Source organism: Eulemur rufifrons, chromosome 29 (assembly GCF_041146395.1).
Source record: "Eulemur rufifrons isolate Redbay chromosome 29, OSU_ERuf_1, whole genome shotgun sequence".
NCBI lineage: Eukaryota > Metazoa > Chordata > Mammalia > Primates > Lemuridae > Eulemur > Eulemur rufifrons.
Window position 1 is genome coordinate 70203292 of NC_091011.1, and position 26931 is coordinate 70230222.

Here is a 26931-nt window from a genome sequence, read left to right on the forward strand (position 1 = left end):
TTTCCAACAAGGTTGAAGGTTACATTTTGCGAATGTATATATGAAAAAAAGGGCATATCAGTGTATCAAGAAGACAAGAAACAGACATAATTGGCAATAGTTATTATTTCTTGTTTAGAACAGAGTCTCCTCCCTAGGCCCCCCGGGCCCCTTATTCTGGGGGGTTTGGTGAGTACCCAAGGTAGCCTATCTATTTGCTCTATCCCAATCATAACTTCCTCTTGCCCCCATAAGTAACCATTATCCTGACTTTTATGGCAATTACTTCATGCATTTTTAGAGTTTCATCATTCAAATGTGCAACTTTAGATGATATGGCTTAGTTTTATCCTTGCCCATTTTAAAATAACTAATTTTTTAAATTTTCTTAATCTGTAGGTTCTCCCTTCATCCCTTTCTTTTCTTACAATCTTCCATTAAAGAACCTGGATCATTTGATCTGTAGAGTTTCCCAACAGTCTGGATTTTGCTGATTGGGTATTCTTGGAGCAGTTCAACGTGTTCTTTTGTCTGTAGTATTTTCTGCCAATTGGCAACTGAATAGAGACTGAATCAGATTCAGGTGCTATCCCTTTGGTAGTCCTATTGGAAGTGTTTGGCACATAACATCTATTTGTCTCTCTTTTTATGATGGTAGCAGTCAGTGATACTACTTTTTACTCAATGAGTATTACAAACAGGTGATATTCTATTACTTCTTTATTTATTAGTTGGAATACTTCTATAAATAGGCACTTTCTCTCTAATATTTGATTATCCAGTGGTAGAGTTCATATTGGAAAGGCAGAATAAATCCTTGATTCTTTCACTTTATTTACTAACTTTTTAGATAATTAGTTGGTTCCCTATCATTCTCCAATGATGATTGGTTTTTAAAAACACCATTATGAATTTATGAATTTAAGCATATTTGATGAGTTTCAATCCACTGTAATTGTTATCATTATTGAAGCTCAAGTTGACCCATTTTTAGCCACTGAGAGACTCTTCAAGCTGGCTTCTGATTTCTTTTGTCATAGTAGTTTTTCATAGCTTCCTTGTGCTATGACAACATGTTCTAGCCTCATCTTATACATTTTCTGCTCTACATCTGGAATTGGCCATTTTTCCAAGAAGCTCTGGGTTTCTTTTAGCAAGAAATTTTTTTTCAAGATCACAGTCTAGGCACTAGGGATATTCATTGATACTAGGTTAGTCATCATTTATAGGCCTTTTCTATGGATAGAGTTAGTAAATATAGACAGATATTAGATAGATACATAGATACATAGATACACAGAGGCAAATTCAAAAGTATTTTAGTTTCAGGATTTTAGTTTAACCTCTTTTTCTTTCTTCCATACCTAGAATCCTGGTTCTCAAGATCACAGGGGATGATAAAATTAAAATATCCTGATTATTCATCTATTTTATTTCATATTACATGCACAACAGCAGATTAATGGTGTTAATACTACCAATATGAAAACTGAAAATACGTTAAAATATTTATATGCTCTCCTCCCATTTTATTTGTATTATATCTACATTGTTAGATCATACAGTTAATATACATTACCCTCTCTCCTTCTTGTTCCTCATTTAGTCTTAATTCTATAGGAGTCTATGTAGTTTACATTTACCTTTTTATGTAATGTCTCTCTAGTAATTTGGTTGTATAAAGCTCATTATCTATAGATTCCACAGAAAGGGTTCATGGGAACAATATTTCCCAAGTTCTTGCATGCTGATAAAACTTTGCGTCCTTTATACTTGAAGTCACTTCATATAAAATCCTTGACTCACAGTATCTTTCTTAAATGTCTTAAATATGTTACTCCATATTCTTCTGATCTAGAGGATTACATTATCATCAGAGGGTCCATTTTGAGATAGTAAGCACAAGGGCTAGATGGCGTCAGTCCCTTTAATACTTCTTACTTTTTCAGCTGCTATTATAAAACTGGCTTGAAATGCTTTACAATAAATAACTGCAGGGGAGCATTCTAGTCCTCCCATCCACCAGACACTGTCCTATCACTTCCTTCTATTCTCAAAACATAACTGCTTCTGCATACAGTCTTGTGGCTTTTGGTGATTTGTTCTCACCTCTTGTGATTTGGGATTTATGAAGATATTTGTGTTAGCTGGTTTTATTACAAAGGTTGTCCCTGGGCTTTTGGTTTTGCTAACTAGTTGATCTGAGTTTTTTTATTTTTTAATGTGGGTTTTCAGAGAGATTGAAAATTACACTGCCATTACTCCATTTCCCTAAAATGCTTTGCATAATATATTTTTAAATAAGATTTTTCCATTAAGAAATATGTCTTGCTCATCATGGAATATTTTTAAAGTAAGAAAGAAATCCCCATGGACCAACCAAAGACAAACCGCTGCTGACATTTTAGTGTATTTCCCTCATGTTTCTTTTCTGTGCATGTTATTTTCATATATTTGTGACCATGGTGTATATACAATTATATTTAATATATTCTATTTTGTTATGTTCTATAATTGTTTCCTATTACAAAAATTCCTAAGTATCATTGTTCTACAGTAGCTCTGCTAAATCTATCATGTGGCTTATCCATTATTTACTTAGCCAATCCCCAAAGTTTGGTCAATTTAATAAAATTACAGGTAATAGTTTGGTCTGCAATATGTTGGTGCCTGATTTTTTATGAAAATATCCCTACTGAGCAACCTGTAATCTTATGAAAGCTGCTAATGAGTAATAATAACTAGATCAAGCTCACACAGGAGATCCTATGACAGGTGTTTATAAATAATTAACATCTCTAAAGAGGCCTCCTGGGAACACATTAATAATTGAGGGGACAGGTGTAATCATCTTTATCTTGAAATTTTACCTCACCTAGTATATACAACTTTTCAATAATCCTTTTCCCTGGTGTTTACAGTATGTTTACTCTGTGTGTGTTTATATATACATATGTATATATGTTTATGTATGTATGCCTATGTGCCTGTGTATATAATCATTGGTATTCAGCCCAGAAGTTTCGTGGTAGGAAAATAGAATAATAATAGATTCCTTATCTTCCCCTTCTTCAAGAGTCATTCAAGCCCAATGTTTTCTGCCTCTTTAACATCATTGCTAATTCCATTTAACCCACCATACCCACTGGCATTGCCTTACTTTGGCCCTCATCATATTTCATGTGGGCTGTAGCTATAATCTCCTGATCAATCTTCCTTTCTTTAGTCTTGTCTCATTCATTACTCTCACCCACATTCCTCACAATAAAAGAAACATCTATAACTTTCTACCCACATGGGCTTTCTGAAATGTAAACCATTTTTGAAATGTTCAGTAGTTCTCCAATATCCACAAAAAATTAATCTTCTGCTCTTACCCACTAACCTTCTTCCTAGTTTATTTCCTTATAATACCTGGAACACAGGTAGATATCTTTGGGGAATATGTGGAAAACTCTTAGTATTCCCTTTTTGTGGGATCTGCCCTACCTTTAAATTTGGACTTCAGTCTCTGTTTTGTCCTGTGTGCCTCCAAATTGGCACCAGCTCCAGGTGATTAGATCAGAGGTCCAAGCTTATCCAACTGGGTTAATGGGAGTCTTTATTTTGGAGGAGTTGGAACCCCAAACTGTGTCTTTTGCTTAAAGTAAGGGGATGTTAACTCATGAACTGAGATTGCCTTTATGGGATGTCCATGTGTGCAGAAAAACATAGTCTGCATAGGGAAAGAACTAAAGTTGATATAGGCAGAGCAGCAAGATGAGAGATCATGTGGCCCCAGAGAAGGAGTAGTTCCCTTGGTTTCAGTACCTGACCTAGTCCAAAATGCATTTTGGCCCTTGAGTTTTGTAAGACAACTCTGTATTCTTAAAATAAGATGCTACTTTTTTTGATTTTTCTATTGCTTGCATGAAGAGTTTTAACTAAGACACTTATTCATCTTTCAAGACTCAACAAAGGGTTACTCTTCCCTAAAGATTTTACAAACCTCAATATCACCCTCTCCCTGACCCTCATATGTGCCTCCCTCTACCTACAACACTACATTCCTCATACATGCCTGCCACCCCCATACCAATCTGTAAACTACTTAAGAACAAAGGAAATGTCTTATGTATGTCTAAATCTCTACAGGGACCATTATAGTGCAGGGTATATAAATGTTTAACATATCTCCCTTATCAGAGATTGTAATTTGATAGCCTAGAGCCTGAATTTAACTTGAACAAATATTTCATTTGGCACACACAAAGAACTTTTTTAACGTGTGTATGTGTGGGTGCACATGTATGTAAAATCTAGTATTTTACTTACTTTACCAAGGATAACGCTCTTAAGAACATTCCTTACTATTATACAATGCAGTATGTTGATTTCCTCTGTACTTGATTGAAACATCAGAATAAGCCATTTATTTGACTGATGTTTTCATGAATTTTGTGCAGGAGCCAAGTCAAACATTGACCAAAGCACTCTGGTAGGCACAAAGGGAGATACAATTACAAAGCAATAGCTGTCCCTACAACTCCACCAAAAATACTCTTCCCAAAGTCAACAATAATCTCCTTTTGGTTAACCTCCAATGGACATTTGACCCTTCTCTATAATTTAGCATTGTTGACTAATTCCTCCTTGAATTTCCTTCCTTGCTTGGTGTGAATTGACTCCTAATTTTTTTTCATACCCTTCCATTCATCCTTATCTCCTTTACACACTTCTCTTGCTCAGCCTTGTTCACTTGCTGACTTTGATATCCTTCTCTTCTATTTTACTATCTCTCAAGCTGATCTTATTTCTAGCCATGACTTTTAATCATTTATCTATGTAGAATGCTGACTCCTAAATCATTATTCTAGTCCAAGTTTCATCTCTAAGATTTATATTTGGACATTCCACTTCAATATCCCAATATCAAACCCAATATATTCCAAACTGTACCTTTTATCTCCACCTCCCTCCCCAGAGAAAGCACACCTGAACAAAACCCTTCCCCGCATCCATATTTTCTCTCTTCCTGAACGATGCACAAGGGTGATCAAGATTGAAATATGTGTGCCAGCTCCTATTCATTACTCTACCATCAACTATATCTAGTCATCAAACTGTGCCAGTTCTACCTCCTTAATAACTCTAACTTAACACTTGAATAACTGAATAGGGATGTGCAATCTAATTCTCCTAAACTAACAACTTATCTATCTCAATTTTATTTTCTATAAATAATGTATAAATAATTTTCTATAATTGGCACAGTTATGATTCCAAATAAAAATCACTGAATTTCAACTTCCATCCTTGCCAGTGACACACACACAAACTGATGCTGGGAGGGCTGGGAGGAAAAGAAAGGGAGAAAGGCAAATGTTGATGGTAAAAAAAAAAAAAATGTTTCCATATCATTTTCGTAGCGTCATCTCTGCCACCTCACCAAATAAGAGCCCAAATTTTATGTTACAACATTTGCTTGATGCCTTATTTAAACTGCTTTATTGGACATTTTCCAACTGTTAAGCTTTTGGAAAGAGACAAAATTGCCTTGTCGTAGCTAGACCTCATGTCCGTGACAGCCTACATGCGGTTAACTTTGCAGGAGTTCAAATCTTTCAGGATGGTTTGGGAAAATATGATAGAAAAGTTTTACATCAACTGAGAAGAAAAATTCATGACCTATTTTGGTCATTCCATTTTTAGTTATTAATAGGATAAGGGAAACATGCACCGCTCTGTTAAACAACGTTAACAAATAATCAAGCAAAGGGTTGAAAGTGTTGGTAAAATGAATTTTTGGTGTTTTTAGCTACCAAATTTCCAGAAGCAAAGTGGAGAGAAATCTGGACGTGAATATTTGCATTATTTGGGAACTTTGGTTTGTATGTTTTTGGTTTTTACTCTTTAAAAGTGGTTAACAGATTAGGAGGTCACCTGCTGTGTGGCCCTTATCATTTTTTTGCTATTAAATATAACCATAAATCAAAGAAAACTGTTCTTTTCTTTGGTCAAAATGCTGTGTTTCTGGCCCCAAACATACTAGAGAAGTTGCCTAGCCTCATGAGTACTACCTCTGTCGCAAACAACTTAGTAACTCTAACTTAACACTTGCACCTGCACCTCTGGTGTGCTCAGTCCCCTGGAAAATGAGGAAGCTAGACTCAGTAATTCCTGGGATCCCTTCCAGATCTACCCATCCAGTGGTATTCACTGCAATCACTCCTGAATGAGAGCAAGAAATGTATCCAGCTCTGGTGCTCCGATGTTGCTGAGCTAACTGTGAAACTGCCTCATCAAAGCAGAAGACACACTAGAGGCCTCGCGCCATTTCACATAGCAGGGACAAAGAGCAAGCCCCTACTTCCAAAGAAATGGCACAACCTGTTTCTGACCGTGATTTACATCTCCTGGCTTTTGAACAATGCTCAGAAAAACAATGCAACAACCTTCACTGATGTTAAGGATGCGAGATAAGGTTCCTTACTTGTGTTTGGGACTACAGAGAAAAGCAATTGAGAAAAGGGAATCTCCACCCAGCAAAGGAGTGATAAAAGTGTTCTTGGAGCAGATGTATGTTAGCCTAAAACCAAAGAACTACATGAAGCTATAAGACAACTACCTAGAAAATTTGGGGTAAAGGTAGGAGAGCTGTTTTCCTTCCCTGGCAACTAAAACGGGAGGAATGTGATTTTTTTAATCCAGATTCAGTGTTGTGTTCCAAATGAAACAGGATTAAACAATATAATTTTAACTTGGCCAGGAAGTGAAGTGGCGCGGTTTATCTCATTTCCAATGACACAAGTATGCATCCTAGCTAAGCTGCTTTCTGGCACTCGGGGAGTGTTGGTCATTTCTGTTGATGCTTGGTGAGCTGGGGCTTCCTTTATGTCACTATGGGATCTCTATTTTTCCAGCATATTGTTTCCCCAAGATTTCAGTAAATATGAAATTTCGTGTTTATTGCTTGGAGACACAGGCAACATCGTAATAGCAGAACTGACCGTAACATTTATAGGTGTGGGGGGGGGGGGGGGGAGGAAGTATCTGTGTCTGTTTTCTTTCCTTTTATATAAAAACTTTTATTTCAAAAAAAAAAAAATAGTGAAATTAGGGCCCAAAGTCCACCAGCAGAATCCCTAACCATCTTCACAATCTCTTGTTTTACTCTTTGCCCTGAAAAGAAACTAAGTTAATATTGGGTTAACTACTCCCCTTGACTCTACTCAAAGGTCCCGGGAAAACACAAGTACAACCTGCCAAAATGGAAAGGCCTCTGCCCCACCGTCGGCTGGCTGCAGGTTGGACCCCAGGTCGTCGGGAGCGGGTCGGCAGACGCCGGGCGCGTTCTCCACAGGCGAGATCAGGGCTACGGCGCGCGCTCTGCAGGGCGCCGCCCCTGACGCGGCCCCGCCCTTCACCTTGGCCGCGCGGCGCTCCGGCCGCGAAGGTGCGTGCGGCGCTCGGTGATTGGAGGCGGCCGGCGCTGCCCCGGCTGCCATTGGCTGCCCGGACCTCTTTGTTCCCGGGTTTCTGCCGCAGGCCCGCTGCGGCGACTGGGTGGCGGAAGTTCGACGGCGCCGGGTGAGTGGCTGAGGCAGCGGAGCCCGAGTCCCGCAGGTTTCCCCTTCAGTTTCCTCAGTGCAGCCGGAGGCCAGCAGAGCCTGGGCGTGACATCCTGGACAGAAGGAGGGAACTCCTCTGACAAACATGGACCTGGAAACCAAAGTGAAGAAGGTAGGGGGGCGCTGGTGGCGGACAGCCGCCGCTTCACCTGCGCGGGTCGTGCGGTGCGCCGCGTCCGGATCCCCCGGCTGCGCAGCCCCCCTGGCTGCCAGCGGCTGGTGGGGCGCGCGGGTTGCCCGGCGCGAGCCCGGCTTTGGGTCTCCGGTGCCCGAGCCCAGGTTCCCGCCCCTCTGGGTAGAGGAGGTGCCAGGGAGCCCTGCCGACTCCCGAAATCCGGGAGCGACAGAGAGGCGCGAGCGCGAGCGCGGACGGTCGCGGAAGACTTTTCTGTCGTGTCACCATGTCCCAACGGTTGGAGGTGTTTGAAAGTTTCCTTAGCATGTTTTATCTTCGCTTGTGTCGCCTCAAAAGAAAAGGATGAGAGTAGGGCGAGTTCGGGCGAGACCGTGACACTTCTTCCTGGTTCAGGAAGTTAAACTTTATTAAGCCTTTGTGGTTTCGGGGCACTGATGTGGCTTTTGACAGCCCTGACCTCCTCCCCTTCCAGCTTGACTGCCCGAGGCCCTCTAAAGTGAGTGCTGATTTAATGCACTTCCTTCGCACCCGCGGGCTGGTGATAACTTGTAATGTGATGATTTTTTTTTTTTTAAGTCATTCATTACTTGACTGCCAAAGCATTGCCTCCCTCTTAGGGAGTTATCTCTCAAAGAAAGCATTCTTCCTGCTTGGCAGCCAGCCGCAAAGGGCGATTGTCACCCGTCTTTCAGCGCAGGGAGACGTTTCCAGTCTGGCCGCTCGCTCCCAGGCATCGGGACCCACGCACGGCCGGCCCTACCTGAGCCCACTCCCTAGTTATGCGGAGCCTCGTGTCGCCTCGGAGAAAGGGGTGGGGACCAGACTATGACTCAGAAGGAATGCTGATGTCACATTCCAATGTATCGTTCTGTGTGAAAGGTCTCCTTCCAGGGAATTGCTCCTGTTTACTTTGTGGTAAATTTAAGTTAGCTGCCCCTTATCAAATAGGGAAGCTTTGAGGAGAGAGTAAGGGAAAAATAGAGAAGACTTAATTTTCTCTTGCCCACTTGTGGTTCAAAATATTATTTCATCTTCGAAAGGCAGAGTCCCTAAATTGAGCATTAATTCTATTTTATGCCCAGAATTGAATTTTTTTAATGTACGGAAATGCGAAGTATTAGATTAGGAAGTTGTTGACCAATAAAAACTTGCAATGAGAAAAAAGTTCCTTCCTCTCTTATGGCCAAAACTAGCAAGCACTCAAAAGGGAAATCAAGAACAGGAAAACATAAATTCTAAGAGTAACCTGATTGTATTCTATTCTCTTCCTGTTTGGTTTCTTTTGTTTTCTTTTTATTTTAAATAACGATAATATTTTTTGTTAATCTTGCTTGCCACCAGAAAATCATTTTACCGATTCGTTAGCCTTGTGTTGATGAACACCGTACTCATTTTTGCTTTAAAAAGCTACTTACTTTAGAAATTGCCAAAAATTTTTTTTTTGGGGGGGTGTCTTGTCTTTGTTTATAAGTTTTCATTCGAAAACTACTTTTTGAAAGTCAACACCTTTTAGGGCAGAGGGAGGATGATGAGGGAAAGCACAGAGGATTTTTAGGGCAATGACACTTCTGTATGATACTATAATGATAGATACATGTCATTATACATTTGTCAAAATCCATTGAATGTACACCACCAAGAGTGAACCCTAATATAAACTATATACTTTGGGAATAATGATGTGTCAACGTGTTTCATCAGCTGTAACAAATGTACTGATTTGGGATGTTGATAGTGGGGAAGGCTGAGAGTGTCAAGGGAAAGAGGGGACGAGGGGACATGGGAACTTTGTACTTTCTGCTCAATTTTGCTGTGAACTTAAAACTGCTTGTAAAAAAATAAAATCTATTTAAAAAGAAAAAAATCAACATCCAAATGTGTTTTTAAAACAATTTGAGGCAGGTAGTAATTCTGAGGGAAAAAAGTTCAAAGTTAAGAATTATATGTGCTTGCAAAGGAAAAATCCAGACATTATTTGTAAACAGTTTCCTTGGAGTTTTAAAATGTGGGTTATGATAAATAATGCTCTTGACATATGGCATAACTTTGTTCCTCCACTCTCCTTTAAAAAGTTATCTTTTTAAACAAATATCTTAACCTCTATAATCCTCCTCTTCCCTATCCCTGCCCCCCAAAAAGGACTCCATGCATTAAAAGCTTTTAAAGATAATCCCATGACATTAAAAAATCCCTGTTTCACTACTTTGTCTTCACTGTTAATTCTTAGAACAGAGTCTTCAACCAGTACATTGGAAACCACTAAAAGACCCCAAAGATGTTCAGTTTGACCGCAAACCATATCCTCTCTCTGGGTTTGTAGGATCCTGGATAGACCTGATGTTCTATGGATTGACAAAAAGTTTCCCAGTACAAAAGAGTTCGGAAATCTCTGGAATACATTTTATAGTCTTAGCCCTAATCTCAAAAAGAAATTTATATATTACCTTTAGAAATTGTTTTCTAACACACCCAAAGAAGGAAACGTTATCAGATATCTCTGATTTACCAGCAGAGCCTTATTAACCCTATTTTAATACCTAGATAGTTTTTAAGTCTCCCTTGTTTTTTTTTTTATTTTTTTATTTTTATTTTTTTTTGAGACAGAGTCTCACCCTGTTGCCTGGGCTAGAGTGCTGTGGCATCAGCCTAGCTCACAGCAACCTCAAACTCCTGGGCTCAAGCAATCCTTCGGCCTCAGCCTCCCTAGTAGCTGGGACTACAGGCCACCATGTGCCACCATGCCCGGCTAATTTATATATATATATATATTTTTTTTTTTTTTTCAGTTGTCCATATAATTTCTTTCTATTTTTAGTAGAGACAGGGTCTCGCTCTTGCTCAGGCTGGTCTCAGACTCCTGAGCTCAAATGATCCGCCCACCTTGGCCCCCTAGAGTGCTAGGATTACACGCGTGAGCCATCGCATCGAGCCCTGCTCTCCCTTGTTTTTTGACATAGGTATACAAGAAAAGTAATAGTTTGGATGTACCTTGAGAAAAAGCAGGTTGGAAGTTGGAACAAAGACATGACCATTTAAGTAAAACTAATTTGACTTCTGTGTTAAGACATATGACATTTTTTCCTTCTAAAATGCTTACACTGTTGACTTCATAAGGAATTTTCCCCAGACAGATGAAAAATGTTTTTTTATCCATTAACATTTCATGTAAAAAGAATTAAAGAGGGTTGTTCTTAGTACACAATGACCTAGGTAGATGATACTATCATAGGATTCTTGGTTCATAAAAGGAGAACTTGTCCACCTCATTTGTATAAATTGGGGTTAATTGCCAGTTAAAACTAACTATCACAAAGACAAGGGATTCTTATAATTAGATTTTGCTATATTTTGTTTTGTTTGAAGTAAGTGACCTGTTGCTAGGATATGGGAGCTAGTTTGATTATACAGAGTTTTTGTTTTAATAATATTTTAGAACAGAATTTGACCTTTATGTCCTTGCTCTGTCTTCTGAGTTACACATCTAGACCTATTCCTTATGTGTCAAGTCTCTCATCGTAATTGACTTTGTGTTAAGTAGAGTCCATGTCTGCTTGGAAAAAAACAATGGCCTTTAGAGAAGCAGAAACAGAGTTTCATTTTGTGGTGAATGGTAAATCCTGGCCCACAGCCAGCTGTTTTCCTCTTTCTGTTCTGTGTTACTCTCCCATGAGAATCACTTTTTTTTTTTTTTCCAATTAAAAACATACCACAGAAACAGAGAACTTCAGTAATTTCCCTTATACTGCCTGGAATTGCTGCAAGGCTTTAATTTTACCTTGTTCATTTTTTGCCTTTCTAACTCCTCTCTTATGATCCGTCCTAATATCTTGCATACTTTTCTTAGGACTCTTTTCTTGAATTCTTTAATTGCATTTTTGAAAAATGAGATTCAATACAGGTCACTAAAAATCCCCTTTCTCTGCATCCAAACTTGTTTTCAAAACTGTCATTAGCCAAAAAGCATAGTGTAACCAAGTGATTGCAATTGGAAAAAGTACTGAACCACAAAGATTATTTCCATTAAAAATTAGAATGAGCCATTTCTCTTAGGTGGGCCCTGATTGAAGTGGGAAAGTCAAGTACATGGTGGCCTCGATACTCAAATCTACTATTGGATTCAATGCTTGAAGCCATCCTTGCTGCAGGAATCATTGGCAGGGCCAGGGTTAAAGGGAAGGCATGGCACATCCAGGGCTTTGCTTTAGAGGTGGACGTTCTGTCTCTCAGAACAAGAGCAGGAGAAAAGTGGTCCTTAGCTGGGCTTTTGTCTCTTCTAACCCATGGAGTGATTCATTACATTGATAGAATACGAAAAGTCACTTTCTGTTAGTTTCCCTGAATATTGTTATTATTTAAGAAAAAAAATAGTAGATTTTCTATTGATTTCATTCATTTATGCTGTACTATGAGGTAGAAATAGGAATTTATCTCTCTACTAGCTACTACCTGGGTACCATCACTGTACCCCATTGACTGGTAGTTCAGTGCTCATCTACAATACTAAATCTTACCCATCCTTAAGGACCATCCACCCCTTCACAATGCACACTCCTCTAGGAACTCTTTCTACATGTTCCCACCTAGATGCCAGATCTTTTCTCCTGGATTCTCAAAGCATGTTATCTGTAACACTTAGGATACTCATCACTCTCCATCCCCTCAATTATAGTTACCTTTGTGTGTTTCATCTTACCTAAATTGCAAGCTTCTTGAGAGATGAATTCATATCTTATTATACTTGCATGGTTTCTTTGCTATTTAAAGCAATCTTATAAAGTAGATATTAGCCCCATTTTTCAGGATGAAGAAACTGAAGTTTAGATAGTGTAATCTGAAAGTGAAGAATCTTACTTGAACTTGAACCATTATCTGCAGAATCCATGTTTCTTCTATCATCTCATTTAGCCTCTGAGTCTTGAAATCCCTATTCCTATTTCACTAAATATATGTTGAATGAATAACTCCATTAAAAAAAAAAGAAACAAAATGAGGTACATTTCAACATTTTTACTTGTTTGTTTAAAGGGATTATGTTTGAAAAAGTGGATTCTATTCCAACAAAATTACCATCCTGCAAGTTTTCTATATTTTATTTATGCATTATCCATGTCGTATGTTTGCCCTTTAGTGTAAATTGCCATTGACCCTCTTTGGACACAGGCAAAGTCTACAAAAAGTGAAAGTATTGTGAAAAGGAATTCCTGGGAGATTTTACAGGCAGAGAAAATGGCTTAAGCTCCAGTAATATCCTGGACCATATCTTCTAGGATTCTTCCAACTTCCCAACTAATGCTGTGAGACAATGGTAATGCTGCCTCCTAGCTATAAATATGGTTCTGAGTAATAGCGACCCTGCATTTGGCCTTTGTTTTATGAATTCAACCAATGGCATCTGGAACTATAGAGGGACTCCACAGTTGATAGAAAGCCTTACACATAACACAGATAGGCTAAACCTCTTTCCCCTGGCAGCAAAGTACTCAAAGTGTCTCTGGAATGAACAAAAATGACACAGAAATTACACTCTCATAAGGAATGATAGAGAAAAGTAAATGACAACATAAATGATTATAAGTAAGCACAACTGGGTTTATACCCATCACTGAACCCTTTATAGGTCAGCAGTGCATTAGATTTCTAACACAGACAATGGGTAATTTTGGTGTGATTCCTAGGCTTGTTTCCTGGTTTTGCAAACTTTGTAGTAGGGATTCTTATTTCATTTGTTTTAAGTAATGGCAAAGGGAAAATAAATGAGAAAGCAGCTTTTATGTATTAGAATGTGAAAAATATCATAAATGGATGATACACAAACTAAGTCTTCTTGTTTATGGATGCCTTACGAAAGAGTCATTCTTGGATTTCCAGTTTGCAGTCTTTGCTAATTTTTGTTTGGTAACTACTATCATGGTAACTGAAATTATGATTTTTAAAAATCTGTTTATCAGATCATTAATATGCAGTACATATGAGGTGATGATGTTCAAGGGAATTATATAAGTTATGAATTATGAAATAAACTTTTTCAAGGAGAACAAAAGACTAACCAAATTAAAAACAGATTTTAAAACCTTGTAGATTTTCATGATTTTAAAGAAAAATAATTTAGTAATTGATAACTTTACTACTGTACTTTGAGTAAATATCCATATATTAAAGTTTGCCTGAAGCACAGCTAGTAGAGGATTAAATTTAGAGGTTATGCTTTTCAACTACCCAACTGTAATCGTTGACTCTCCTATAAAAGAGCTATGGTTTAGAGTGGTTTTGTCTATTTTTTTCTAAGTTCCCTGTCTACCTAACTTCCTGTTTAAATAATGGGGAGTTAGAGAGATAACGGTATGCATGACTATAATATTCTGGGTATCACTGCTTTTATTTTGATCATATTCAAAAAACTAAAAGAGCATAATTTAGAATTGCCAATTTCTTTGATCCTTAGTCTGTCAGAATGGTGGGAGGAGGAGCTTTATGAGAAGCCAGCCAGTGAGGAATGCTGAGATCCCATCTGCTAAATGACAGCAAGGCTACTACTATATAAATATATTTAATCTCTGAAATGCTGAATCATCCACAAACTATGAATGATTCAGCTTGTGTTTATTGTTGTGATATTCTGACCACCATGAAAAACTGTAAAAAGGAGTTTCATAGTGTCCATTGCACGGCTTCTTATCTGCCGTGACCGTAGTAAAAAAGAGGACTGAAAGCCTAGCACAGATGCCTTGGTGTGGCATCCATTAGTTAGTCTGTAGCCACAGTGAACTTTTCCCCTGCTTTGTTTGATGATAAAGTGATATCATGTTTCCTTGCAAAATGATCGTGCAGATGTTAGGTGGATTTTTGTTTTTATATGAGCATAACATGACAACCTTGATAGAATAAGTCACAAAGTAAAAGTATAAAGGATCTGTTTTTTCCTTTATGAGGTACTGGCCTACAATAAAAATAACTGGGGGCTAAACAAAAAGTTACCCTTTGTTTCTTTCATAAATTATTAATATATTAAAAGTGCAGTTTAAATTTAAGACTGCAGAATCTAAACTCCATTTCTATCCATATCACCTATTGAACTTGTATCCTCCAAAATACTGTGATATCAGCTTTGGTAGATTAAAAAAAAAAAAGAAGGAAGGAAAGAAAGAAAACTAGTGGACAAGACAGATATGTATATAATTAACTATAATGCTGGATAAAATGATGTAAATGTTATGATACAATTTCTCTTATCTGTGATGAGGAGCCTTTTTTCTTTTTTACAAAAGTCTTTCATGATCTGATATTTTAAAAAATACAATAAAAATGAATTAGTAAGACAAAAAAATATAAGGCCAAAGTGCATAATAGTTCCTAATTGCTTACTTTCAGTTTCTTGGTGCCCCATCAGGGACTGGTGACTGACAGTTTGCAGACTGGCACACTTCGAGTAGCACTGCAATAATAGGAATACAAACAACTATTATGAAGTCTCAGAAGCAGAAGTAATTCACTTTATTTGTGTGGGTTGGGAGTATATTATCAAGGAAACAACTCCTATAGAATAAATAAGGATTCATTAGGCAAAGAAAGCATTCCAGGAAGAACAAATAGCATGAACCAAAGGTACATGGCTATGAAATCAGTAAACCCTTGCTTGGCATTCACACCATTAACATTTTCAATTTTGATTGTTCTAAAATAAAGCCAAAGTAGATGAGCTGCAGTAATTTGTAATTTTCCCAAGGTACAGCTTTGAATTCAAGAAGGGTGTCAGTGAGCTAGTACAGGAACCTAGCCCACTGCTGAGGAGCTACTCCTCCACCCTAACTTTGGTGATTATTTAATATATAGTATCGGCCGGGCGCGGTGGCTCACGCCTGTAATCCTAGCACTCTGGGAGGCCGAGGCGGGTGGATCGCTCAAGGTCAGGAGTTCGAGACCAGCCTGAGCAAGAGCGAGACCCCGTCTCTACTAAAAATAGAAAGAAATTATATGGACAACTAAAAATATATATATAGAAAAATTAGCCGGGCATGGTGGTGCATGCCTGTAGTCCCAGCTACTCGGGAGGCTGAGGCAGGAGGATCGCTTGAGCCCAGGAGTTTGAGGTTGCTGTGAGCTAGGCTGACGCCACGGCACTCACTCTAGCCTGGGCAACAAAGTGAGACTCTGTCTCAAAAAAAAAAAAAAATATATATATATATATATAGTATCATCTGTTGAAACAGAGGAGGAATTTCATGCTGGAGTCTAGTGGGTATAGGCTGAGCTTGATTCCCACAGTTTGGGACCACACTAGCACCACATCTTCATCTGCGTTAGACCAATGAGTACCTCAAACAAAAGGTTGAAGCAGTGAAGGACATGCTGTACTATAAGAGCTCTTTTTAATCCTCTTGTTATTGCAAATCAGTCACATGTTCTCTGGAAGAAGCACTTCATTTAATATCACCAAGTATTCTGGTCCAGTAAAGGGAATTGATATGTTTTCCTGATCAGAATCTTCTCTTAGAATTTCTGTGGAAAATTGCAAGAATGGCCACTATTCTTTGTAGCACCTCCCATTAAGAAGTAGAGTTGATTTTCCTTCTTTTTGAATCTGGACTTTCCTCTGACTTACTTGGGCCAATAGAACATAGTCAAGTGGTATTGTGTGAGTAACAAGCTTGAACCTCAAGAGACCTTGCTTGATTTTACCTACTTCCTTCAAACCCTGATGCTACCGTATGAACTAGCCAGGCCGGCCTCCCGGAGGATGAGAGACCACATGGGACAGACATTAAACATCTCAGCTGAGGCTCCCCTAGACCATCTGTCCCTATCTGACCTGAAAGGTCAGATAGCATATGCAGAAAGCCCAGACCAGCCCAGGAGAACTGACCAGCTGAATCCAGACCAAGGTACCAGACTGCAAAAGCATGAGCAGAATATCATGATCAGAAACTACAAAATAAATGGTTGTTATTTTAAGCCACTATATTTGACTATGGTTTATTAGGCAACAAATTGTAACTATACCCCCTCTACTGCTGACACCTTCTATTGCTGGGATGTAAGTCTTCTCAGCTTCCCACAGTGAAAGCTATGAAAGGAGTCTTATAGGAGGCTTTTCCCACTCTGAAATACCTTTATAGCCCTTTGTACATATGAAAGGATCAAGAATCAGTATACTATAATTTCTCTAACATTATTGGTGGCTTGAGAGTGGCCTTTCTATTCTAGACAAATCTAATTTTTATTTCTTTGCTTGTTCCATCAAGATTAAGGAAAATTAAATTAACATGTAACTGAAATTTCATTCTATTTATAAATAGGTGGTGTATGCCTATTTTGAAAGTTGTTTAATTTCCCCTGGACCTCTAGACAAATCTAAAATAATGTCTGTAAAAACTTTCTTTAGTGGGTAAGTCCTTGTGCTGTAGTCTAAATAGAGAACAAAAAGTATGGTAATCCAACCACTCTATAATAATAGATCAACATTCAAAAGATGGATCAAAAATTAGTTAAGGCTCTTTCATTTACACAGCACACCATGTGAACATAATTCAGATTTTTCCAGAGTAAGGGATGGTATGAACAGGCAAGACAATAAATAAATAAGCAAGCGTAGGGACCTGGCAGTAGGGGTTCCTGCATCCCTTCCCTGCTTTCCCAGTTTCCAGTACCCTTGTCTGTGTTTGACTTTGTTTTTGTTCTACATGCCCCTGCATGCTAATCCTGGGCAAAAGTGGAACGTGAGAAGATTGTCTTTTTGGACCCTTTTTTCCGTTTTCTGTGCCTTCTCCATTGGGCTCTACTCTCCAGGTTTCCTTGGATTCTCTTGCAGCTCCCTGAACAACTTCCTCTAATGACTGTCTCAGCCAATGCCCTGAGCCTTTCCCCTAATTCTCCAGTCTGTGAAAACACATCTGTACTATCCTATTTTCTTGTGTGTGTTCTAATTACTTAGGGAATTAGTGACAAAAAGTCTCTTAATTGTACAATCACCCTCCCCATGCCCTCACCCATGTGTTATAATGGGTTACTCCTGAAGAAGTAATACTGTGTAGCCCTTCGGCATAGCAAGAATGATGGCAATATTCAAGTTTTATGTTAAGGAGTCTTAATAAAGGCCTCTTAATGCAGCTGTCTGTGGGATCCACTCTTTAGAGCCAGCTGTTGAGGCAGTGATACAAGACCAAATTAGGAATGTTTGCCATGATCCAGATTCTTTTAAGGAACTCCTGCAGATGCCTTTTGGAATCTGGTTCTTAGAATCCCTTTTATAGCTAATAAAGAGGAGGCTTTGAGGACTGTGTATAAGCACATGCCATTACAGTGTCCTTCAGTGCAGCCAGAGCTCAGCCAATCCTAGTTAAGAAGCAATTTCAACGGCAATCATAGCCTGTTAATTGTGACATTTTTATAGCTTGCCTTGTCTTTCTCAAAGACAGATTCAGGAGGAGTTCTTTTCTGAGTAAAGTCCACAAAAGATGTATTCTATTGGTGAACATTTCAAGTGACTTCCTTTACACAATAGTATAAAAATAATCTGATAGTAATGAGTTTGGAAAATGTTTATAAGAAACCAGCATAAACTGAGCAGACAGAATATATTTCTTTTTATTGTTTGCTTATCTAAAAATATTGTAAGGATACATTAGGTTTCAAATAGATAAGTAGTACTGGGAAGTTAGAAACCGCTGACTGTAAATACTACCTAATTTGAGTCAAGTAATTTGTATCCTGATATCACAAAGAAGTGCTATATCTATTTTCTTTTACTTAACTCCATCTCCAGATGGATTTCTGTGTTCATAATAGAATGGAGTTTACATAATTTTTTTTCCATTTTTATTTTATTCTGTGTTCTTTAAGGAGGACTATGACATATTATAAAAATTGGGAAAGTTTTTTCTTAAATATATTTCTGAAACTTTCTTGCTAACCAACTCATATTTTGAATGATATGTTAATAATCTGGTTATCAACTATATCTTAGAAGTGTGTGTGTATGTGTACACTACTGTGCATAAGTATGTATATGTTGAAAAAGAAAATGAGATTTAGAGGCTAAAAATCCTATTCTACCCTGTCTTCTGGTCTTTATTGAGTGAACAACTAATAAATTGAGGGAAATAAGTAATAATTATAAGGAAGGAACACAGTTCAGTTTTAGTGTGTCCATTTGGGTGAAGAGAATTAAATATTTGAAATGGAAAAAAATAAAGGCAAGGTAGTATAATAGATAAGCATCCTTTGTCCCTCTGTCCCCCTTTGTAATATGTCTCTCATCACAAATCACTTAGTCTTTGGATTTAAAATCAAAACAGAAAAGAGGATATAGTAGGCAGCCTCTAAGATGGTCCCCAACGATTCTCCCATACTCATATTTATACCCTTGTGTATTCCCCTCTCCTGGAGTGCAGGCTGGACCCAGTCGGCTGCTGCCAAAGAATGAAGCATGGCAGAACTGATGGCGTCACTTCTGAGATTAAGGACTGCAGCTTCTGTCTTGTGTTCTCTTGCTCTCTCTGGGATCACTTGCCCTAGGGAAAACCAGCTACCACATTGTGAGGCATGTGGATAGGCCCACGTGAGAGAGCTTAGAAGCGTGTCTGTCTCCCCCTAGTCAAGCCTTGAAATGGCTGCCACCTAGCTGACCCTGATTGCAAACTTGCAAGAGACCCTGAGCCCACCCATCTACTTAAGCCATTCCCAAATTCCTGCCCTACAGAAACTGAGATGATAAATGATATCATCCCTAAGTTTTAGGATAGTTTGTGACTAATACAGAGGTATTCCATTATAAATCTAGAAATTTAGTCATTTGAAAAAAAATGAAAAGAATGATATTTTAGTTTTTGCCTTTATTGTCCCTGACTACCACATAATGTGTAGAATTTTCCATGTAATATAGCAAATAATGTTTAGTACTAGTGATAAGTTTAGTTGTTTTGAATAAAGGTCTTTCAACTTTGAGATATAATTTGTTCATTTGTGTTTCTTTTTTACTCTTTTAAAATTTTTCTTCTCTTGCTATAATATTGAAAGAGACCTATTTTGCATCAAGACCCTGTAGATTTTCTTTCATTCACACTCCATTCTTTTGAGGATCCTCTTGTGTGTGTATGAATTAATCACCTTAGGGGCTTCAGTGTTACTATGACTGGTATGCAGACATTCAGGTGTCTTATAATCAATCTCAGATTTATCTAGGATGAGGCACTCCTAGCTAGTGAGCAGTAGTCTTTCAGATCAAAATCAATCTTCATAGAGAAGTTACAGATAAGGAATACTACTCTAATTTTTTATTTAACTTTAAAGTCTCATTTTGAAGGGAAAAAATGGTGGCTTTGCAGTTACGAGCACAGGATTTGGAGTCACAAATGCCAAGCGGCACATCTCACTCTGCTGTTTGCTAGATGGGTAATCTTAAACAAGTTACTTAATCTCTCCAAGTCTCAGTTTCCTTGTGTATGAAATAGGGATGATAATACCTTTCCCAGAGGTGGTTGTACATTAAATATGTTGGTATATATATTGTGGCTGGCAGGTAGATCTTAACAAATGATGGTTGAGGTATTTTTTGCTACCATTTCTACCATCACAACCTTCCAGCACTCATTAAAAAATACATATATATAATCAGAAATACTGCAAGGTATCCTACCAAACCAAAAATTCATTATTATTTCCTAAAAATGCAGCAAGATCTACTTCTGTTCTTCTTTAGTTATGTTACCATATTTATTGAGGTATAGATGCCTTGGATAATCTACAACCTGATTACATCTCAAACCGAAGTAGACAAATTGCGTTAGTGACAATATCTTTGTCACTAACCTAATACTGGTATTGTCTTAAGAAATGTAGAGGCAGATTGAGAGGAATCATTAACTTTAATTCATTTAAGTTTCAAGAAGATTAACCCACTACGTACAGAATAGAATTTATTATAAGATATTTAGGCCAAAAGATCACTTGTTTCCTTTTCATTCCTAATAGAATGGTCTATGTGATTATTTACTATTGTGTGTGAATAAAAAGGCTTCAAACCATTTGGCTCACAATGGATTTCATGATAGAGAGTCATGTAGGTCTGCAGTCCCTAACCCCCAGGCCAGGAACTGGTACCCCAGCCTGTAAGGGACCGGCCTCAGGGCTCCACCTCCCCACCTCCCTGCACCACTGACCATGGAAAAATTCCCTTCCGTGAAACAGTCCCTGGTGCCAAAAAGGTTGGGGACTGCTGATGTAGGGCTTCTGGATTTACACTTCCTGCATTGAAAAGTTGAATGGGTGTGGAAATCAATCCTAGAATGTAGGGTGAAGACTTTTATTCCTGTTTCCTTTTATATAAGTGATATTGACAACTAAAGATATAATAATTGTTTCATTCTTGAACTATAATTCTTTGGTTTTAAGTCAAAAATTATATTACTTTCTATTTTTTAAAACTAATTTACTACATAACATTTATTTACCTCAGGGTTTTCCATGCCATGACCTATGTTTAGACACAAATGGTTAAGAAAGGTACAACTCTCAGCTCTAGTTTCTTCATCTGGATGAAAACATGTATACTAATAGTATCTCAGACTATTACAGGATTGTCATGAGGATTAAATGAGATGATCCCTGTACAAAATAGTTAGAACCATGCCTGGCAATGTAAGTGTGTGATAAAAATCAGCTACTGCTGTTATTATCACTACCCATTCTAAAGATTTTTTTGTGAAGAGCAATGAGAATTCCTTGGGGTAATATGCTATATTAAAGATAATTTGATAATTAAAACAAACAAATAAAACTTTCTAGCATTACTATAAATCTCAGGCACTGTGCAGGCATCAGGAGTTCAAATATGAATAAGAAGCTTTCGATGTGATATGGTAAACTGATGTACAAACAATCATAGTATATATTTAGGAAGGACTATATAATAGAATTTGTGCCAAGACCTATAGGAATTCAGAAGAACTTTGCTGAGTATAGTTGAGAAAGGTGTCTCAGAGTAATTGACATTAGAATTAGTTCTATAGACCCATTAGAGAGGAGGATTTTGGCAGGTAGCAGAGAAGGGGAATAGAGATCCAGGCAAAGGGAAAACCTGCCCTAAGCAGAGAGTGGCTGGAAGGGAGGAGTATGAGGAAGGCAAGTGGGAGAAGCTACCGTGGTGCCCTAGCTTGCTAAGAAGCATGACATTCATTGAACTCATTGAAAGCATCTAGCAAGGGGTGAGTTATGATCATCTTTAGGTTTATTAACACATTAACTGCCGTGTAAGTACTATTTAACTCATGCTAGTTTTGAGCCCAGGGCCTCCGAGATGTGTACATAACTCACACATATCTTTACTTTGGTAGACTTGTGGTGTGCAGGCAACTCACACTTCTAATGCTGTAGGATACATGTTATGTGATGGGTGGTCCCTTGGGTAAAACCCCGCAGTTGGTTCATGAAAATCTTGTTGATGTTCTTATTGTTACAACTAATATTGACAATTTAATTGCATATAACTCACACACAGAAAACAATAAAAAATAACCAATTTTTCATAAAATTAGAAAGGATCATTTTGTTTTATTCTATTTTTGTAATAAAACACCATGGCCCCAAGAAAAATTTTTTTTTCTGGTGTGGCAGTCAATGTGTTAAAACAATTGTGGAAACAGCAATATGACATCATACAAAACAGTCAGTTAGGAGAGTGGTCTCAGGGTGATATGATGACAGTTTGAACACAAACATTGGAGTGAAGATGAGCAGACTGTATGGGTTTTAGAGAGGAGACCAACAGGACTTGGAGCATAATAAGCATGGCTAGGCAGGGATAAAGGAGCCCTCTGGGCCCCAGCTTGGGTGACCAGATGGGTAATGACTTTTTCTTCATTCTTCCTCTCCTGTGTATCAAAATTGAATAAGTGAGAGATGAGAAGTTTTTGTTCTTAGGAGCAAATAAAAAGAAATGTGGCAGTTTTATTAGGAATGATTAATCATAACTGTTAAATATACTAATTCTATTCTTACTTGAGAAAGTTGGCAAACTATATAAAAGTTGAAAGGTGCCTCTGTTTTTATATTTAAGTTTGGTTTTCTGTGTAATCTACCCTTTTCTTGGCAGTACAAATCTTGGTAAAGTTTGGGAAACAGGCAACAAAGTAAAATTTCAGACAATTCATTAATAAAATCTTGTGTCAGAGATTAATCAAAAAATCTGTTGGCGTGGGGGACTTTACAGATTCCACTAGGTTTCTAAGAGAGCCATGTGCTGAGAGGAATTATTTAGAAATGTCATTCCTTTGTCTGGAGTATTCATATGGATAAACAAGATCTAAAATGCTTGAATATATGTTGTGTGTGTATATGATAGGTGGATAAATATACATATATACACACACAGAATTAATATGAATATGTATATTTCATATAATCTACCTTGGTCAACTTCATTCCAAGATGATTAAAGAAGTCTTAGTAACACTTGCTTGTTTAGTAACCACATATGATTCTTTGCTCCAGAGGGAAATTTCGTTATGAAAACAGCATGAATCAGATGATCTCATCCTGAATAGTACTGCATAATATCTTCCAGACCCAAATTGTCTCCAAATCAACTCAGATCGTGTTTGAAATACCAGATGTTCCATACACTTTTTTCCTTTTTCTTTGTGGTACCTGACATGCAATACCCTTTTCTGAGTCAGAAGGGTCACCTGAAATGTTGCCAACCTATCTGGCTGTTTAAAATTATGAATATGGAGAAATTGATTCCATTCCCATTTCTTACTGTAAAATAAGCAAGGGATAAGAAGGTGGTTTGAGGCACAGATCATAGGAATATAAGTTCAGAGACTGGAGACTGTAGTTAAAGATATTTAAACAGTCCTATTTGTCTATGACTAGTGTTTCAGTATAAATATTATGGAGTCATTTTTATTTTTCTCAGAGAACCTTGATAGGTAATCCCAAAGTCCGACTATAATTTCTCCGAATATAGTCAATCCCAAGGACCTGTTTTCTTGGACACTGAAGAAGAAAAATTAATCTGTCATACCCTTGTATTGATGCTGGCCAGAACATGTTACTAAAATTATATGAAGTAGACAGCTTTGGGACTTGTATGCTTATGAAAAACATGTGTTTTTAGGCAATAAGTGTTGGCTCTGCAGGGAATACCATATTACATTTGCTGTTGAAATAATTGTATGCAATGGAACTGAGTTTTATGCCTCACAACTTAAGTCTTTTGTTTCCTATGCATACTTTATAAACTACTCCTCCAAACTGAATTACAAATGATTCAGACTTTTAAGAGCCACTAATGTATTAGCTTTCTGAAATAATTATTTCTATTTACTTATTAAACTTTGAGATGACCATGTTCAGAATAACAACTAAACTGAGATAAAGTTAATCTGACACATAATTTGCCATCGTTATTTTAGAATTAAAAGGCATCTTGGAGTCAATCTAGTTCAATTCCTTCATTATCTAGATGAAGCTCAGAGAAGAAAAATGACTTCCAGAAGCACTGAACTCACCAGCGACACTCTGGGACCGGATTCTAGTTTTTCTGACTTTCCTCCAGTTATCATTCTACATTTTCACATTTCTCTGTTTTCTTAGTTCTCTAGTATCTATAACCATGTAATTTTTGGTCGTGTTACAAAAATGTGGTGTGAGTTGGAGAACCCAGGTATTCCTTAACATCTGGTGTAGCTAACTGTCACAACATAGGTATTACGTACAAGCACACGTATCTTGGTATTTATATTAGTACAAGGATCTGGATTTCACTTTCTATACAGCTGGTTTGCCTTAGCTGTGGAATTGGTTTTCTGGGCTCCCCATCCTCTATACCACTCCCTCCCGCATGCCCCTGCATGCACTCTGGATATCATTAAATAACACCTTCCCTGTTCTGATCCTTCACCAAGAATTCTCCAGCTCAGACACCATGCAGAGACTAACCTATAGGATTTGGATGTCCAAGAGTAATAGCCTTGGCTCTTGGGGAAAGGAAAAGAATCCTAGAAGAGCTTGGGAAGCCAGCTCCTGTGACACAGCCCCAAAAGGTCTGGAAATAGGCCTTGAGAAACTGTGCTGGGGGCAGTTCTGACTCAGAAACTCATTTTACCCCAGAGTAGAATTGGTGTGTTTTACTTCATTAGGTTAGTGTTTGACTTGTGAAAGGGAGAATAGCAGATGATTAGATGCTTCAGTTGGGGTGGAAACAGAGCAGAAGAAATTTGCCTCACACCAGTAGAGGTGTGTCTGTTATCATACAATTTTAAAATATAAGTTGGATTTAACAACTGCATTCTGTATTCTAATTCAGTCCAGACTAGGCAGATGCACTAGACAAGGAAAATGCTAGAGTGTGAATCACATATCTTCTTTGTTTAAGTGGCATTGTATTTTTTTATCCTAACAGAAGTGGATATTCTCCAAAGAGAATAAAAATATGGGAAAAGTGCTCACACAATAATGTGGCATAAGTTGGAGATCTTTAATGCTGATGTCAATGAGGTTCAAGTTTTGTAGCTATAAATTTAACTTATTCCCTCAGGAAATTCCCTCAGGAAAATAAGTTCATTGCCAGTCTAATTGCTTTAGCTGTTAACAATGATTTTGAAGAGTAGGTGTCTTTTTTCTTTGTGTTTTGTTTGTGTGTTTGTTTTTAATTAGGACTGCTTCCGCTGGGTTATAGCAGGAGATTGTGTCATACTGCTTCATTCCACTCTTTCATTTACTTGCTCTCTGTCTGTGATATTTTCAAAGTTCCCACACTTCTTATGCCTGAGCACGTGAGGAAGATGAAAGTGCATGTGTTTGGAAAGGTGGGGATGGGGGTCACTTTCTCTAGGCACTCACAAACTCTGCTGGAAAGAGCCCATGAGGAGATTAAGATTCAGGCAGGGCCTTGGGTGGAAGAACCATGGAACAGTGCCTTCTGAGCCTGCCAGGGCAGCCTAAAGAGCCAAATTACTGCTTCTCCCAAAGCCTGGCCTCCTGGTCTCTGTGAGGGTCCCGCTCTGAGGTTCAGCTAGCAGAACTTGAGAGGTACCCTTGTCACCCTCCCCACCCCACCCAATTGCCCTGTGGCTTCTCTCTAACACTTCCTCTTTAAGCAGTCTCATCCGGTCTCTGAGGATGTCCTCTCCTCTGTTAAACCTGGTAGCCTAAGACATGATATTGGATGCTTCAGGAGGTTTACTTTCTTCCTTGGGAAAAGGAAAAGAAACGGAAAACAAAACACTCTTCCTGCTAGAGGCTGGCCTTATCACACTTCAAGTGCTCTGTGATGTTCTTGGCTCTTCCCTTGCCCTCTTCTGCCACAGGCTTTTGCATGTGGTGATCCTTCTGCCTTGAATGCACTTCCTTCTCCTCTGAGCTCATCCTTTCAATTGTAATTCAAGCACCCCTTGTTCAAAAAAGCTTTCCCAGCCTCCCTGACTGATTGAAGTCTTCCCTTTTCAAAGCTTTCAGAAAGTCATCTACATTTAGAGTTGGTACAGGAGGGTTTCTGAATTTGTAGTCCTTTTCTTTGGGAGTAGAAATGAGCCAGTCTTTGGGAGTCGGAAGACTGGTTTTGGGAGACTGAAGAGCTCCCATTTGACACTCTCTGGTCTGTCTGCCCCAGCAGAACAGTGGAGCAGGAGCCAGACACTGAGTTTTAGGTCTAGCTATGCAACCAGGAGCAAGTCGTCTTTCCTCTCTGGGTTTTAGTTTCCTAATCTTTTACACTAGAGGGATGCCTAGTCCTGTCCAGAATAAGAATATGTGGGGTACTTTAAAAGGGCAGATATTCATGAAATACCACCAGTTCTAATAATTCTAATAGATACACTGATATTAATAACTATCCTAGGAAGATAAAAAGTAGGTAGGAAAAAAATAACTTACCCTTTTGCAAGGTTGACTTTGTAAGTCAGCAGTGAGCCACACTGAGGCCTTAGTGTAATAACTCTGCTGACTAAGGTTCTAGTTATATTAGCTGAACTTTCAAGTTGCATTCAGAAATAGAGAATGAGATGGTAGTGTTCCAGTATGTTTACAGTATTGTATTATTCCCAATGTTGTTCATACCAGGCAATTGAGATTTGAAGCCAGAGAAGAATTTGTTTAGGTGACCATTTAACTTAGAGGCTGGGGCATACTTAGTTCTAGATATTATCTAAGCCAGCAAGTCTCAGGATTTTATACACACATAAGTTTGTATGTGTCTATGCAAGTTCTTTC

The 26931-nt window shown here is 38.2% G+C and overlaps 1 protein-coding gene across 1 annotated transcript in view; it reads left to right on the top strand.

Annotated features, from left to right (window-relative positions):
- The first annotated feature begins 7548 nt into the window (after nt 1-7548).
- TES (testin LIM domain protein) overlaps nt 7549-26931 on the top strand; it is a 40440-nt gene continuing 21057 nt past the window's right edge. Inside the window, exon 1 of the mRNA XM_069461886.1 lies at nt 7549-7701. Within this exon, the coding sequence (XP_069317987.1) occupies nt 7675-7701 (27 nt within the window). The 5' untranslated portion in view covers nt 7549-7674. The remainder of the gene's footprint in view (nt 7702-26931) is intronic.